General features: G+C 34.2%; 3 protein-coding genes and 1 pseudogene across 3 annotated transcripts; 3 read left to right on the top strand and 1 right to left on the bottom strand.

The window, feature by feature from the left end:
- Positions 1 to 515: 515 nt before the first annotated feature.
- Positions 516 to 3,015, top strand: LOC119191715 (esterase FE4-like). Its single transcript, XM_037445588.1, has 3 exons — positions 516 to 532; positions 1,720 to 1,810; positions 2,251 to 3,015. Coding segments are annotated over exons 1-3 (858 nt in total). The 5' UTR covers positions 516 to 530.
- LOC119191716 (carboxylesterase 4A-like) lies at positions 3,016 to 4,489 on the top strand. The gene is made up of 2 exons (XM_037445589.1): positions 3,016 to 3,544; positions 4,203 to 4,489. The coding sequence occupies exons 1-2, from the start codon at positions 3,102 to 3,104 to the stop codon at positions 4,366 to 4,368; spliced, it is 609 nt and encodes a 202-aa protein (XP_037301486.1). The 5' UTR covers positions 3,016 to 3,101; the 3' UTR covers positions 4,369 to 4,489.
- A 2,136-nt stretch (positions 4,490 to 6,625) lies between these two features.
- Positions 6,626 to 7,192, top strand: LOC119191717 (10 kDa heat shock protein, mitochondrial-like). Its single transcript, XM_037445590.1, has one exon. It carries the CDS (start codon positions 6,728 to 6,730, stop codon positions 7,037 to 7,039), a length of 312 nt encoding a protein of 103 aa, XP_037301487.1. The 5' UTR covers positions 6,626 to 6,727; the 3' UTR covers positions 7,040 to 7,192.
- A 1,795-nt stretch (positions 7,193 to 8,987) lies between these two features.
- LOC119191714 lies at positions 8,988 to 10,398 on the bottom strand (annotated as a pseudogene).
- Between the last annotated feature and the right edge of the window lie 2,676 nt (positions 10,399 to 13,074).

The following is a 13,074-nucleotide window of genomic DNA, read 5'->3' on the forward strand; positions in this document are numbered from 1 at the left end:
AGCCAGTGTAACTACTGGACATAATAAGAATGAATATCTCATGTCTTAGGATGGCAAGCGCAGTGGAATACCAAACAATACTTTGTAATTCCAAGTGTCGGATAGTATTTCTTCTGTTTATGGGCAGTCGTGTCGCTTATCATCAGGCGAACGGCAAGCTCGTCTTGTCATTCAAAGCAATAAAAAATATATATGTATATGGTTGTTCTTACACGAACGAGGGAAGCGGCCTGTCGTTAAACATAAGGCTTACATATATTCCTCCTATCTCCTAATTAAATGGAAAATATGGAAGAACACACTAGAAGATGAGTTAATGCGTCATCTGATGTTATGTGTTCCGTACTGCCAATAGATACCAATACTAGAAGGATAACAAATAATCGTAGAGTTAAGGGTATAGAAAAGCGAGGTGTGGGGCTTCTGCAAATATTACTCACCATACGTTTAAACAACAAGCATGTTATCCCTTTTCACGATTTCCTCGGAGACAGTGATACTACCCTAACAGAACCGGCTTATTTGTGCTAATGTAAGTATCTATATAACTATGTATGAATTTAATACATTTATGAGAATTTAAGACGGAAAATATATTATGATTTTTTTTTATAGAATCGATTTCACGTTTCAATGCAATTCATATACCTAAAGGTGTCTTCGAAATGCTGTCTTTTAGGAGGGGGGGATTCTCAAGTATCCAGATCTCCTTACGATGTTTTCCTTAACCATTAAAGCAAACCATAATTCACAAATAATACAGACATAACTTTAGAAAAGTCGAAGATGCGTGCCTTGGGTTTTTAACCTGGATATAAGTTAGTTTAGGGCAACTCGTCTCACTCCCAAGTAGGCTATCGCCATTCAACTACTAATTTATTTACACTAACAAAGTTATAAGTACACGAGTGAATTATTTTCGTTTTAAAATTAGAGAATAACTGTAAAACAAATTAATAGTACTAAATACTAAAGCTACAGAAATCTCGACTTAGGGTACATGCCAAAATTCAAGAACGCATATATATATTTTCATAAGCATGCTAGTTGATGACGTATTCCAACTACGACAGCATATAATAAGCCTATGTGATGATTAATTATACCTTCAAAAGCCCTGTCTTGAATTAGATATTAAAGTAGTCACCACATTCTGGTTATATTTTTACAAAATTACGTGACGTCGAATTATTATTACACTTTAAAATAAAAAGAAAAGCTTCGAAAGTAGTGAGAGCTTCTTCTTCTTTGGTCCTCTTGTTCGAGACTCTGCCGTGCTCAACCGTAAATTAACCAAGCAAATTCAAACAGGCAGCGACAAGTCACAATAAGTAATTTTTTCTATTTGTTTCAAACAACAAAGTACAAACCTATAAACAGAGGTTTATCACATAGTAACTGTCATAATTTTGAATTAGTTTACGTTTATACAACGAAGGAAAAACTACAATAAGTAATTAATATCTCAGCAGATCCCACGAAAACAAAGGACAAATATTTTATTAGTTGTTGTCAAGATACTTTCTTATTTAGTCTCTTAGTTTTTTCCTTACTAATACTATATTAATTCGGTGGTATAGTGACAAGAGTGTGCATTCGCAGTCGAGTTTTTTGTCGAGAAATACGTCTCTGCAATGATAATTTTATCATTAATGTGTATCGTGTCCTCAGTATATTGTGATTCAGTTAGTGTTTCTACAAATCAAGGTACACTTATAGGTCGAAAAATAAAACCGAGAATGGCGTTGAATACAATGAATTCTTACAAATACCATTCGCAAAGCCACCTGTAGGAAATTTAAGATTTAAGGTAAGCTTTTAATGTTTATCTCCGAAGTGTAACCATGGCACCTACTTTTCGCCAAGTTTGTTCTGTCCCATGATGTGATAGGGGACGAGCCTATCGCCATATCGGGCATCGGAGTAGAAAAACCCAAATATCACTTTGCCCGACCCGGGATTCTGACCCAGGATCTCAGAGCGTTGCCATGCCGCGCATGTAATACAACTACGCCAACGAGGCAGTTTAATATTTATTTATAAGAAAATAATATACCATCTGCCTCGTTAATATTTTACAAGTCAATCTTGCTCGTTCAATAATTTATGTTACAAAATAACTAAACAACACATATACAAAGTTAAAGTTGTTATATTGCAAATAATAAAACTATGTTCGCATTAAAGACTAGAGTGATTTTACTAAGCAGTCACATTATCTATATTTACACCGTTATAACTGTGTTATAGAGCCCACAACCACCAGAATCGTGGGAAGGCGAAAGAGATGCCAGAGAAGCCGATGAGAACCATATATGTACCCAATCTGACATCATCACACAACGTACAAAAGGCAGCGAAGATTGCTTGTACCTCAATGTCTTTAGTCCGATTTCAGCAAGCAAAACAAATAGTAAGCCAGTGATAGTTTTCATTCATGGAGGAGGTTACATCTTTGGTAATGGTATTTTGAAAAATGAAAATAACCCGACTTATCTACTCGAAAATGACGTTATCGTTGTATTCATAAACTATAGGCTTGGAGTCTTTGGATTTTTATCATTAGATATTCCTGAAGCAGCCGGAAACATGGGTTTAAAAGATCAACTAATGGCTTTGAAATGGGTTCAAGAAAATATAGAACATTTTGGAGGTGACAAAGATAATGTTACGATTATGGGATTAAGTGCCGGTTCAGCATCAGTGGAATATCATATACTTTCACCGGTTAGTAAAGGACTTTTCAGCAAAGCAATAATGCAATCTGGATCAGCTCTAAACCATTGGGCTATAAACCACAACATTAAAAATCTAAGTATGACATTAGTAAGAGAACTGGGTTATAAAGCATCTGAAGATAATGACAGAGCAATATACCAGTTTATATTAAATACAAACGCAATAGATTTATTAACGGCCAGTATTAAAGTTACTGATCCACGGAATTTCAATGGACTTTTCTTTGGTTTCGTTCCTTCTATCGAAAAAGATTTTGGGACGGGAGAAACATTTTAAGTGAATATCCTTATAATTTACTCAAAGAAGGAAGATTTCAGAAAGTACCTATAATAAGAGGATTTTGCGAATTCGAGGGCTATATCATGTTAACAGGTTCGTACTGTAAAAAAATCAATTTAGTAATCAACAAAAACTTTACCAGTGTTTGGGAATACAAGTTGCATCCAGAAGACGCAGTTAATTACAACGAAAAATTCAATAATGTATATTATAATGACGTTGAATCTAATAAAGAACAAACGGCTCTCGATTTCTTCGGAGACTTTGAAATGAAAAGCGGTATTTTGAAAAGTTCCAAAATTATGTCAACTAAAGGAGTAAATATATATGTTTATCAGTTTGCATACGACGGCAATATTAATTTTTTAAAGAAGTTATTCAACATAAATAGAAAAGGAGCTGCTCATGCCGACGATGCCGCATACATTTTCGGCTTAGGCGATCAAAGTCTAAAAAATGCTTCCCATGATGATATAATAACCCTGAAACGAATGACGAAGATGTGGACAAATTTCGCGAAGAGTGGGTTAGTATTAATTAACTTATTTACATTAGACACAACAATTAGTCGTTAATTAACAGTATTTAATGATAGTAATAAAATGTAATGTGATAATAAATATTAATTATTGCCATTCGTGTTTACTTTTTATGATTATAATTCTAATATCTTATACCTACGCTTAGGCTTTCATTAAACCAGGTACAATCATTACATTGCAAATTAGTACAAAGTTAAACCTTACACAAGACCACCAAGATGTTTTTGTTTTTTTATATCGAGTACTAGGTATTGCCCCCAACTTTTCCCGCGAAAAAGCATTTCTTGCTTCAAAGATCCTTAAATCCATTGTACGACGCTAGCGGCTACTATTTCAAAAGTCTGATTAAAAAATTGCATTTTTCCACAGGAACAAATTATCGAAATAAAAAGTGTTTTATTGTCATGATCCAACCGTGTGCCAAACTTTATCCAAATGTGTTCAGTTGTTGACTTGTAACAAATACACAAACATTTTACAAACTTTCGCATTTATATTATGAGGAAGAAGTTAGAAATCTGTGAGAATTACACACGTAGTTTTTGAATCCGTTGTAATAACATTAAATAATAATATAAACAGTGATCACAACGCTCACGGGTAACAACAGTCTACAATTAACATCTTTTTTAACTGTTTCAGGAATCCAACAGCAACTGCAAACGATCTTCTGCCTGTTAAATGGCCTGAGTATGACCTCCACGAAGAAAAGTATTTGGAAATAAACAGCTATCTCGAAGTTAGAACTGCTTACGAACCAGAGAAAATGGCTATTTTTGACGTGATTTATGAAAAATATCACACATAATGCAACGCCAGTTGGGACGTGAAAACTGTTGTTGCATTATTTAAATTAATTTACACTTACTGCACCAAATGCCTTTGACTACAAAGATTTTCCACCATCATAATAAATGCTTTTATCATTACGTGTTTAGTTATTCACGCTGCTATACCGTTTAAAACCAATGGTAAGAATTAACGTCTTCACCTTTGACATATTATCACTTCTACACCAAAGTCATCGGCATATTCTCTGCCGAAACAAAAATCACAATTAGCGCCGACGTTTCACATAGAACCAAGGTAGAGGGACGGCTCCCTGTTGCTTTTTCGTGAGTGTGAGAGATTTGAGGAAGTCCGAACACCATCTTTCTACCTTAGACCTTTTGCCTACACTAAGGTCGACAGCACATTAATGACTATAATGGTGATCTTAGGGAGGAGCGATCCGGGCAATTTCTCTGGACCTTATGGTATATAAGAGGCCTTGCGCGGTGCCTTCGCTGGGAACATTTTTTTTTAGATCGCCACTCTCTTTAGTGAAAAGTATACCTATAACTCACGAAATTGCTGAAATTGAAGACCGTTTTTTTCTCCCGAATTAAATGGCTAATACTATTTCAATATTATTATGTTGTACTACTTCCAAATTACTTGATCCAAATAACTTTAAATTATATTTAAGTTACTGGGTATTTTAACATAAAGTTTCATGAATTTAACGTAACGTAATTGGTAAATGTAGTACAGACACAATTAAATAATTGTTATTAAAAAAAGCAGGCGCGGGCCTTGACCCGCGGGAAGCCACGTGCAGTCGCGCGATAATCGAGTAAAAGACCTGTCAGTTGTCATGTTAACCACCAATCCAGCGTTCTGTGTCGGCGAATCTGCAGCTTAGAAACGAAAAGCATTTGGTAATGTGTTAGTAGTGCATTGGTAGTTGATGAATAGGCAATGAGACGTAACGGTGTCAGCCATCGACATATTATATGAACTACGTACTAGGTTTGGCGTTCCGAACCTTCATTGTGTTCAACTAAATTGAACTACAATCCAATCAAACTGACTTTAGAATGATGTCAATATTGACAGCTATTTAAAGCGCTTTAGGGCTGCATGTTTTAAAAGTTTTGTTAGATGACGTCAGATTTTTTAACGCTACAGCGAACTTTAGTTCTGACTCCAAATTTTGAACAAATAGTTTATATAGAAGTGTCTTTAGAATATGCGTCAATGGTGTCAGTCTGTATGTATATCAATGTGTGACAACCCTAATAACTATTCGATAACACAGCATGTATAATTAAACAATTGATTACTGTTGCACCAATTAAAACCATTATTATTTATGTATGTAGGTCTATTAAACCGTTATATTTAATTATTATGTGTGGCAGAGCAACGCTGCAATTATGATTGTAGAGAACACGGTAGAGAAAAGGTCTGTGGCATGAAAAATGTATAACATTTTGTCGTCATCGAACTTTATCGACGCTAAAACATTTTTCCTGCTTTCTGAGTGTTAAAGAAACCAGTTTTTTAATCCTCACTTCAAAAATAAGTTTTCACAGAGCACAACAACTTGAAAGAATATTTATTACAAAGGCCGCAGATGTATGTATACATGGCAAAAGTTATCTGGATACGCGCTAATCATGGTGTAAGAATATAATAAACGTAATAAGTTTTAAAAGAGATTTCTCACTTTGAATCCCTAGCAACTGGTTTTGAGCCTCGCCATTTTAGGGACGATAATTTATTTTATGTTTTTATTTTTTAGGTAACCTTTTCATTATTATTCATTTTTTATTTTATTTGCCTTACGTATTATCGAGTATTGTGAACTCAAAAGTTAATGATGGTTAAGTATATAAATTATTTGTACATTTATAAAAAATGCCGACATCAAATTTTCAAGGTGATAAAAAAAAGTAAAGCAAATAATTCATTTGTAATAGAATAATGTTTGTAAATGCTACTATAAAATCCGGCTTTAATGCCATCTGTTACATTTTTAAAAAACTAATTCATTTTTCATTTTATTCATTCTTGTATTATTGCTACTCCCCGGGAGATGTCAGTTAAATCAATTTCAAAATAAATGTAATTAAATTATTTTTTTTTAATACCTTAAACAATAGTTTAATTTAATCACCGTTTAATTATTTAAATGTTCATTTCTAAATTAATTTTATTTAAACGAAGTAAATAGCAAGGCAACACTTTAAACACATGGGTGAAATTTCGAGTTTTGACAATCGCGATTCTCGAACAAGTCGCTAGATTTGAGTAGCCGGCAGAACTCGAATATTCTAGACTCAAGAAAAGAGGCATTTCGCGCGTCTTCAATTGTTTTATTGCATTCCTGAAATAAATACACAATGTCCAGCGCTGTAAAACGACTTATCCCTCTTTTGGATCGTGTTCTCATCAAGAGAGCCGAAGCAGTTACTAAAACAGCGGGAGGCATCGTGATCCCAGAGAAGGCACAGTCGAAAGTTCTACATGGTGAAGTGGTAGCTGTAGGACCCGGAGCAAGAAAGGAAAATGGAGATTTTGTCCCAGTTTTAGTGAAGGTCGGTGACAAAGTCCTACTGCCTGAGTACGGTGGAACCAAAGTAGCCCTAGAAAATGACGACAAGGAGTACCACCTCTTCAGAGAATCCGACATTTTGGCCAAGATCGAAAACTGAGTTTAGTACCGAGTAGCTTTAAATTTGCGTGATTCAGATTCTTTTAGTTTTAGTTACTGTAGTGTATGAACATGATGTGATTGTGTAATATGTTAATGAGGTATTGAATGTTATCTCTCTTGCATTTCTTATTATAATATTGTTATAAAAGTATGGGTTTTATTTTCTTTTGCAAAATTTACCATTATTGCATCATTCATTTAATGGTGATCATATCTAACCTTAAAATTGTTCAGGTTCACATCCTGCACTCTGCACCAACATAATATTACCCAGTTTAAAATATACCAATTTCCAGTAAATATAATGCCATAGTATGTCTACCAATATTCATTTCACTAGTTTCATTTAAAATTGTATTATATTTATTAGAACATGGACAACATAACCTAACCTTAAATTGTAAGTTTTACATTTAGTTCACTACTTATACTAGTATTTTAGACATAAAATAATAACTTATTTCCTTTAATATAAAGCTGATATAAATTACGATATAATCATTTATTTTTCATATTTAATAACACTCATTGATAAAATATGCAATCAAAGAGCAAAATTTATGTATTAATACTTTTAGGTAATATCAATATAGTATTTATTAAAAAAAAAAGTTATAAATATAGCCCCTGAACACCAACTCAAATAATGTAAATAATATTACTAATAAAAATATCTTCCAGTTCAACTTTCGCCACTGTTACATACCACCTTGCCCATACACCTTGAACATCTTGATCACCACTGTTGGTTGCAAGCCAGTCCTGTAAACACACATTAATGACACCTAATACTAAAGCACAATAACTCTGAGAATATCTTAAGTTATCCATCAAGAAAATTCAATTAATTTAAGTGATGTGTAAGAAGAAAAGCTACTATATATTGTGTGATAAATACACACACAACACTCTCCCACAACTTTTATCCCCAGAGGCAGAAAGTGGGTGCAACTGGCACACCCAATTTCTGCTGAGTGTATTTTGTCCCATAATGTGGTAGACGGCGACCCTTTTGCTATAAAGGGCACAAATTCCAGACTCTGGTATCGACCCGAGACCTCCACACTGCAGACAGACCGTGATACAACTATGCCACCAAAGTGATTCTGTAATAAATTAAGACTCTAAATATTCACTTCAGTTAAGTAGGTATTACAACAGGCCAGATCAAAGGTAGAGCTCCCTGGATAAAATTATATAGGTCTTAATAGTTACTTGTAAATAGTTCATTCTATTACAAAGGAATGTAAAAGAATTAAGCAGAAATCTTGCATGACTATAATTTCCATCTTCCAAATGTAAATAAGGGTTTTTTTTTAAAACCTGGAGTTTTCTTTTGTTCATATGGACATAATATTCAGATGCAACATAGTTTAAAAAATTAACAACTGTATTATGTGAATGCAGTAATTAAAATTTCAAGGAAAAAGCTTACACTTAATACAAAACAAATTAAAATTTATCAGTACTTTATTCATTATCATCGTAAAGTATTTGTACAAGATACAGTCACATGGAAATATGGCCTGAAAACTAAATCCACTGTGATAACACTTTTGAAAATCATACTTGAAACAAGATGAGAGACCACAAATGAGAAAGTAAACAATCTGTATATTGTTTTAATAAAAAAAAACTCATTTTAAAAATACTAAAGAATGATTATATTTTATTGTAAAATAATATCTCTTCAATCTTAACAATGCTATATACTGTTCTTAAGGAAACTTGAAACGGCAAGCAGTATCAAGGTCAGATCTTAAATCACAGTGACTGCTTATATTATGGCATAAACTATGTGCGGAATGCATATAACAAATTAATTAATACTGTAACAGGGAACAGAGACAAAGCCTTAGCATTTTAATTATATTCAAACAAGCTATTGTGTTAACAATACAAAGGTACATTATAATGGCATATCAATACATTAAATCATAAAAGCATTAACTATTGTAAAGATATGGCCGTCGTCTCACTGCAGCCGACAACGCTGGGTTTGGGTCAGGTGGCTCTGTCAATAACTGAACGGATATCCAACACCCATCCTCATTTGATTGCCTTAAAGCCTCCATAGTAGCCTGAACTCTCTGACCATCTTCAAATGTAGCTGCTGCCTTGACAGGCTCCTTCACCCAATCCATTTGTTCTCTCACAGGCAAAAATGCCTCTTTCAATGCACTAATCATTTTACAAAGTCCTTTGATATACGGTTTTGGGACAACACTGGAGGCACAACTGAGATCCTCAATATCCACATAAATGACATCTTCTTTGTCATGTCTTTTACTCTCTTCTTCAGGGAAATTTTTTGTTGAATTAGGCTTATGTAGTTTCCCATGTAAATCTCCACCTCTCACAACCAAATATCCTTTTTTACTGCAAACATATATCTCTTGGTTAAAGCATGGCCCTGGCAAATGGTTGTTTAGTGTGGCCGTCACTAAAATACCTTTGTCCATTTGCAGTTGGAAAGTACAAAAATCAGGTGCTGTTATTTTTCTTATACCATTAACTTTGGCAGTCTCTTCAACAAATGTTCTAAGTACACCATGGACTTTGACCACTTTCTGGCCTGTCAGGAATGTTACTAAGTCTATTACATGACTGCCCACTAATGTGAGTGTTCCCCACCCATTGTGTCATCACATAACCAGTTATAAGTGTCCCCAACTAACGGACCCATTTGTACTCTTACATCGACAAGTGTTAACTCATCTGGGTTACCAAGATAGCCATCCTGAATACATTTCCTCATATGACTGAATGCTGGCAAGAACCTAAGCGAGTGATTGACAATTGAGATTAAAGTGGGGTAGTACTGAGCAGCCCGGACCATTTTTAAAGCTTCTGCTTGACAGAGCCCGGCCGGTTTATCACACACTACATGTTTTCCTATGCCCAGTGCTTTAACAGAGATCTGCGCGTGAAGGTTTGGAGCACACACAATAAAAACTAAACTGACATTTTTTAATAACACGTCGTCGATTTTGTTTGTGAAAAACGGTATTTTCAGTTCCTTGGCAGCAGTTTCGGCTTCCTGTAGTGTCACGCCCCATATCGCTTCCACTGGAAAACCCTTCTCTCTGAGGAAAGGTACCAGAACCTTGGCAATCGCACCAGTTCCAAAACACCAATTCCCGGCAGCATTATTGATTTTTATGTCACGTATAGTTATACTGTAGTTTTTTATTCAAAGGTTTATTGGAATGTTTGAGTGTCTTAAAACCATCTTCTAGTATTACCCAATTTATTTAACTGCACATTTCTAAACAAATTTTGGAATTCCAACGCTAAAATAATATCATGTATTCGTTTATAAATTGTAAATTATTCTTGTCAAAAGTCAAACTAAAACGTCAATGTCACTGTCAAAACGTATTTTTTATTACCACTCAGAATATTAACTAGAATTCCTATATCTAAATCCAACCAATCCAATTGAATTACTCGAAATATTAATATTTGAAAAAGTTTGCAAATTTCAAATGGATCCCATATCCTTAGCACTGTCCCAATTTTAGTAGTTATAACTTTTTCAAAACGACGTTGGCAAAAAAACGAACAAATCATTTACGTCCCATTTATTTTTTGGCAGGAATTATGAATCGCCTGGTGCTAGATCTGTAGTAGACAGCAGAGCGCATAATGTTTAGTGCTATGAAAGGAAATTAATTGATATGCATAATAAAATAAAAATAATTTTAACAAAAATTAAACCGCCTTCAAAACCACTCAAAACCAAAAATAATTTCACATAACAAGTATATATTGGATACCAATTTTGGAGTCGGTGCCTAATTAAAATTGCTAGTTAGCTATATTTGTTGCATAGTCCATCTATGAGCTAAATTTCTTTCAAATCAATTAAAAGGAGTAGGTTTGCGTTTACTACTAACATAAACACAGAAAGGTGTAATACCAAGCACATGTATGGTGTTTCATCTTTTTATTTCCTCTTTTTCGAGGCAGGGAATGAAATACACCCATTTGACCAGCTATATGTAACAGGGGAAGAATTTGGGTAGTGTACAGTTCACAAATTTAAATATTTCCTTAATAGCTTCCATTTGCTGTGTTGCGGCGATGTGTTTATCTCCGGTGACGATCTCACTTGCTGACTTTGTACGCTGGCAGCACATTGTTTTCGCATATTCGTTAATGTATTTATTTAGCTTAACTAGCAATTTTAATTAGGCACCGACTCCAAAATTGGTATCCAATATATACTTGTTATGTGAAATTATTTTTTGGTTTTGAGTGGTTTTTGAAGGCGGTTTAATTTTTGTTAAAATTATTTTAATTTTTTGCTTTTGTGTTAGTAAAAAATAGACCGCTCTCAATGGCATAGTTGTGTTTCGCTCACGATACGACTATCGCGCTGAGGAGTTACACCTCTGAGTACCACTGAAAAGGGGAAAAGGTGTGATGCTATATATATGTATGTAAGAAGTAGATTCAAGCAAACAACGCAAAAAAACAACTGATATATTTGGCTCACAGTACAACAATCGCGATGTGGAGTTACACCACTGCCTACCCCTGAAAAATAAAAGGTGTGATGCTATATATATGTATGTATGTAAAAATGGAGTCAACTAAACCCAACGCAAAAACACAACTAATGTGTTTCGCGCGCAGTACGACTATCGCGATGAAATGTTACGCCTCTGCCTACCCCTGAAAAGGGTAAAAGGTGTGATGCTATATATTTATGTATGTAAGAAGTAGATTCAACAAAACCCAACGCAAAAACACAACTGATATATTTGGCTCACAGTACAACTATCGCGCTGAAATGTTACACCTCTGCCTACCCCTGAAAAGGGGAAAAGGTGTGATGCTATATATATGTATGTAAGAAGTAGAGTCAATTAAACCCAACCCAAAAACACAACTGATATGTTTCACACAGTACGACTATCGCGATGAAATGTTACGCCTCTGTCTACCCATGACACGGGAAAAAGATGTTATGCTATATGTATGTATGTATGTAAAAGTACAGTCAACCAAACTCAATGCAAAAACATAACTAAATACGTCACAGGAAAGCTAAATTCGCGATTTCGTTTTCTTGGACGACATAATTATTCTAGTTTTTAATTTTAAAACAAGAAACTACCGAAGCGATCTTGAAAAAATTTTATGGGACCAATCTGGAGAAATTCTTTCGAATAAAAAGATTTTCCAAATCGGTTCATAAATGAGCGAGTTCTGAGGTAACAAACATACAAAAACACGTCGCATTGATAACCTCCTCCTTTTTTGAAGTCGGTTAAAAATGAATTTTTAAATATATAATAAAAAATTCGGCTGGCTTTTAAAATGAGAGTTCGTCGATTGTTGCTGGCAGAAGTAGCAGATTCCTCTGACTTATTAGTGTATTTATATATTTATTTATTTTTATATATGTATATATATATGTATTTTTATATATCTATATATTTATATATGCGAGTATGTTTTAATTACATTTGTTTACTATTACTCTTCTTATTTGTTTTCACTTCTTTTTATTATATACACCTACCTCCGTCCTCCTACACCACCCCAAGGTTGACTGGGAGAGACCCATGGCATTAAGTCCGCCTGTATACCATGTGTACAAAGTGTTAATAAATAAATATCATTTTTCTTACTTTTATGACAATTCAAAACTTTTCGAAATATATTTGATAACAAGAGCACTGTATTTAAACTAGATTTAATTATTACGTGATATTATCAATGTCGTTTTACGAATAAACGCGTCATAGACTAACAAACTTGCACATAAAACAGCGCATTAATTACTATAGTTACATACTTGTACAGCCCTAGCAGCTCGACCTCGACGTCGACCGCCGTGGCCATCTAGTTTATTGGTCTCTGGTCGCCATGACAGTTGAATAAAATCCATTTTTAGTTAAAAATAAGTTAAATAGTGTATACTTATTACTAACGTATGAAATTAAACGTTTTTTTCATTCACAGTTGGAGTATAATGAGTACATCGTCTGAAAACACAGGAAGGCATTTTATTTATAAAAA

The sequence above is a fragment of the Manduca sexta genome, unplaced genomic scaffold (assembly GCF_014839805.1).
Source record: "Manduca sexta isolate Smith_Timp_Sample1 unplaced genomic scaffold, JHU_Msex_v1.0 HiC_scaffold_1834, whole genome shotgun sequence".
NCBI classification, from domain to species: Eukaryota; Metazoa; Arthropoda; class Insecta; order Lepidoptera; family Sphingidae; genus Manduca; species Manduca sexta.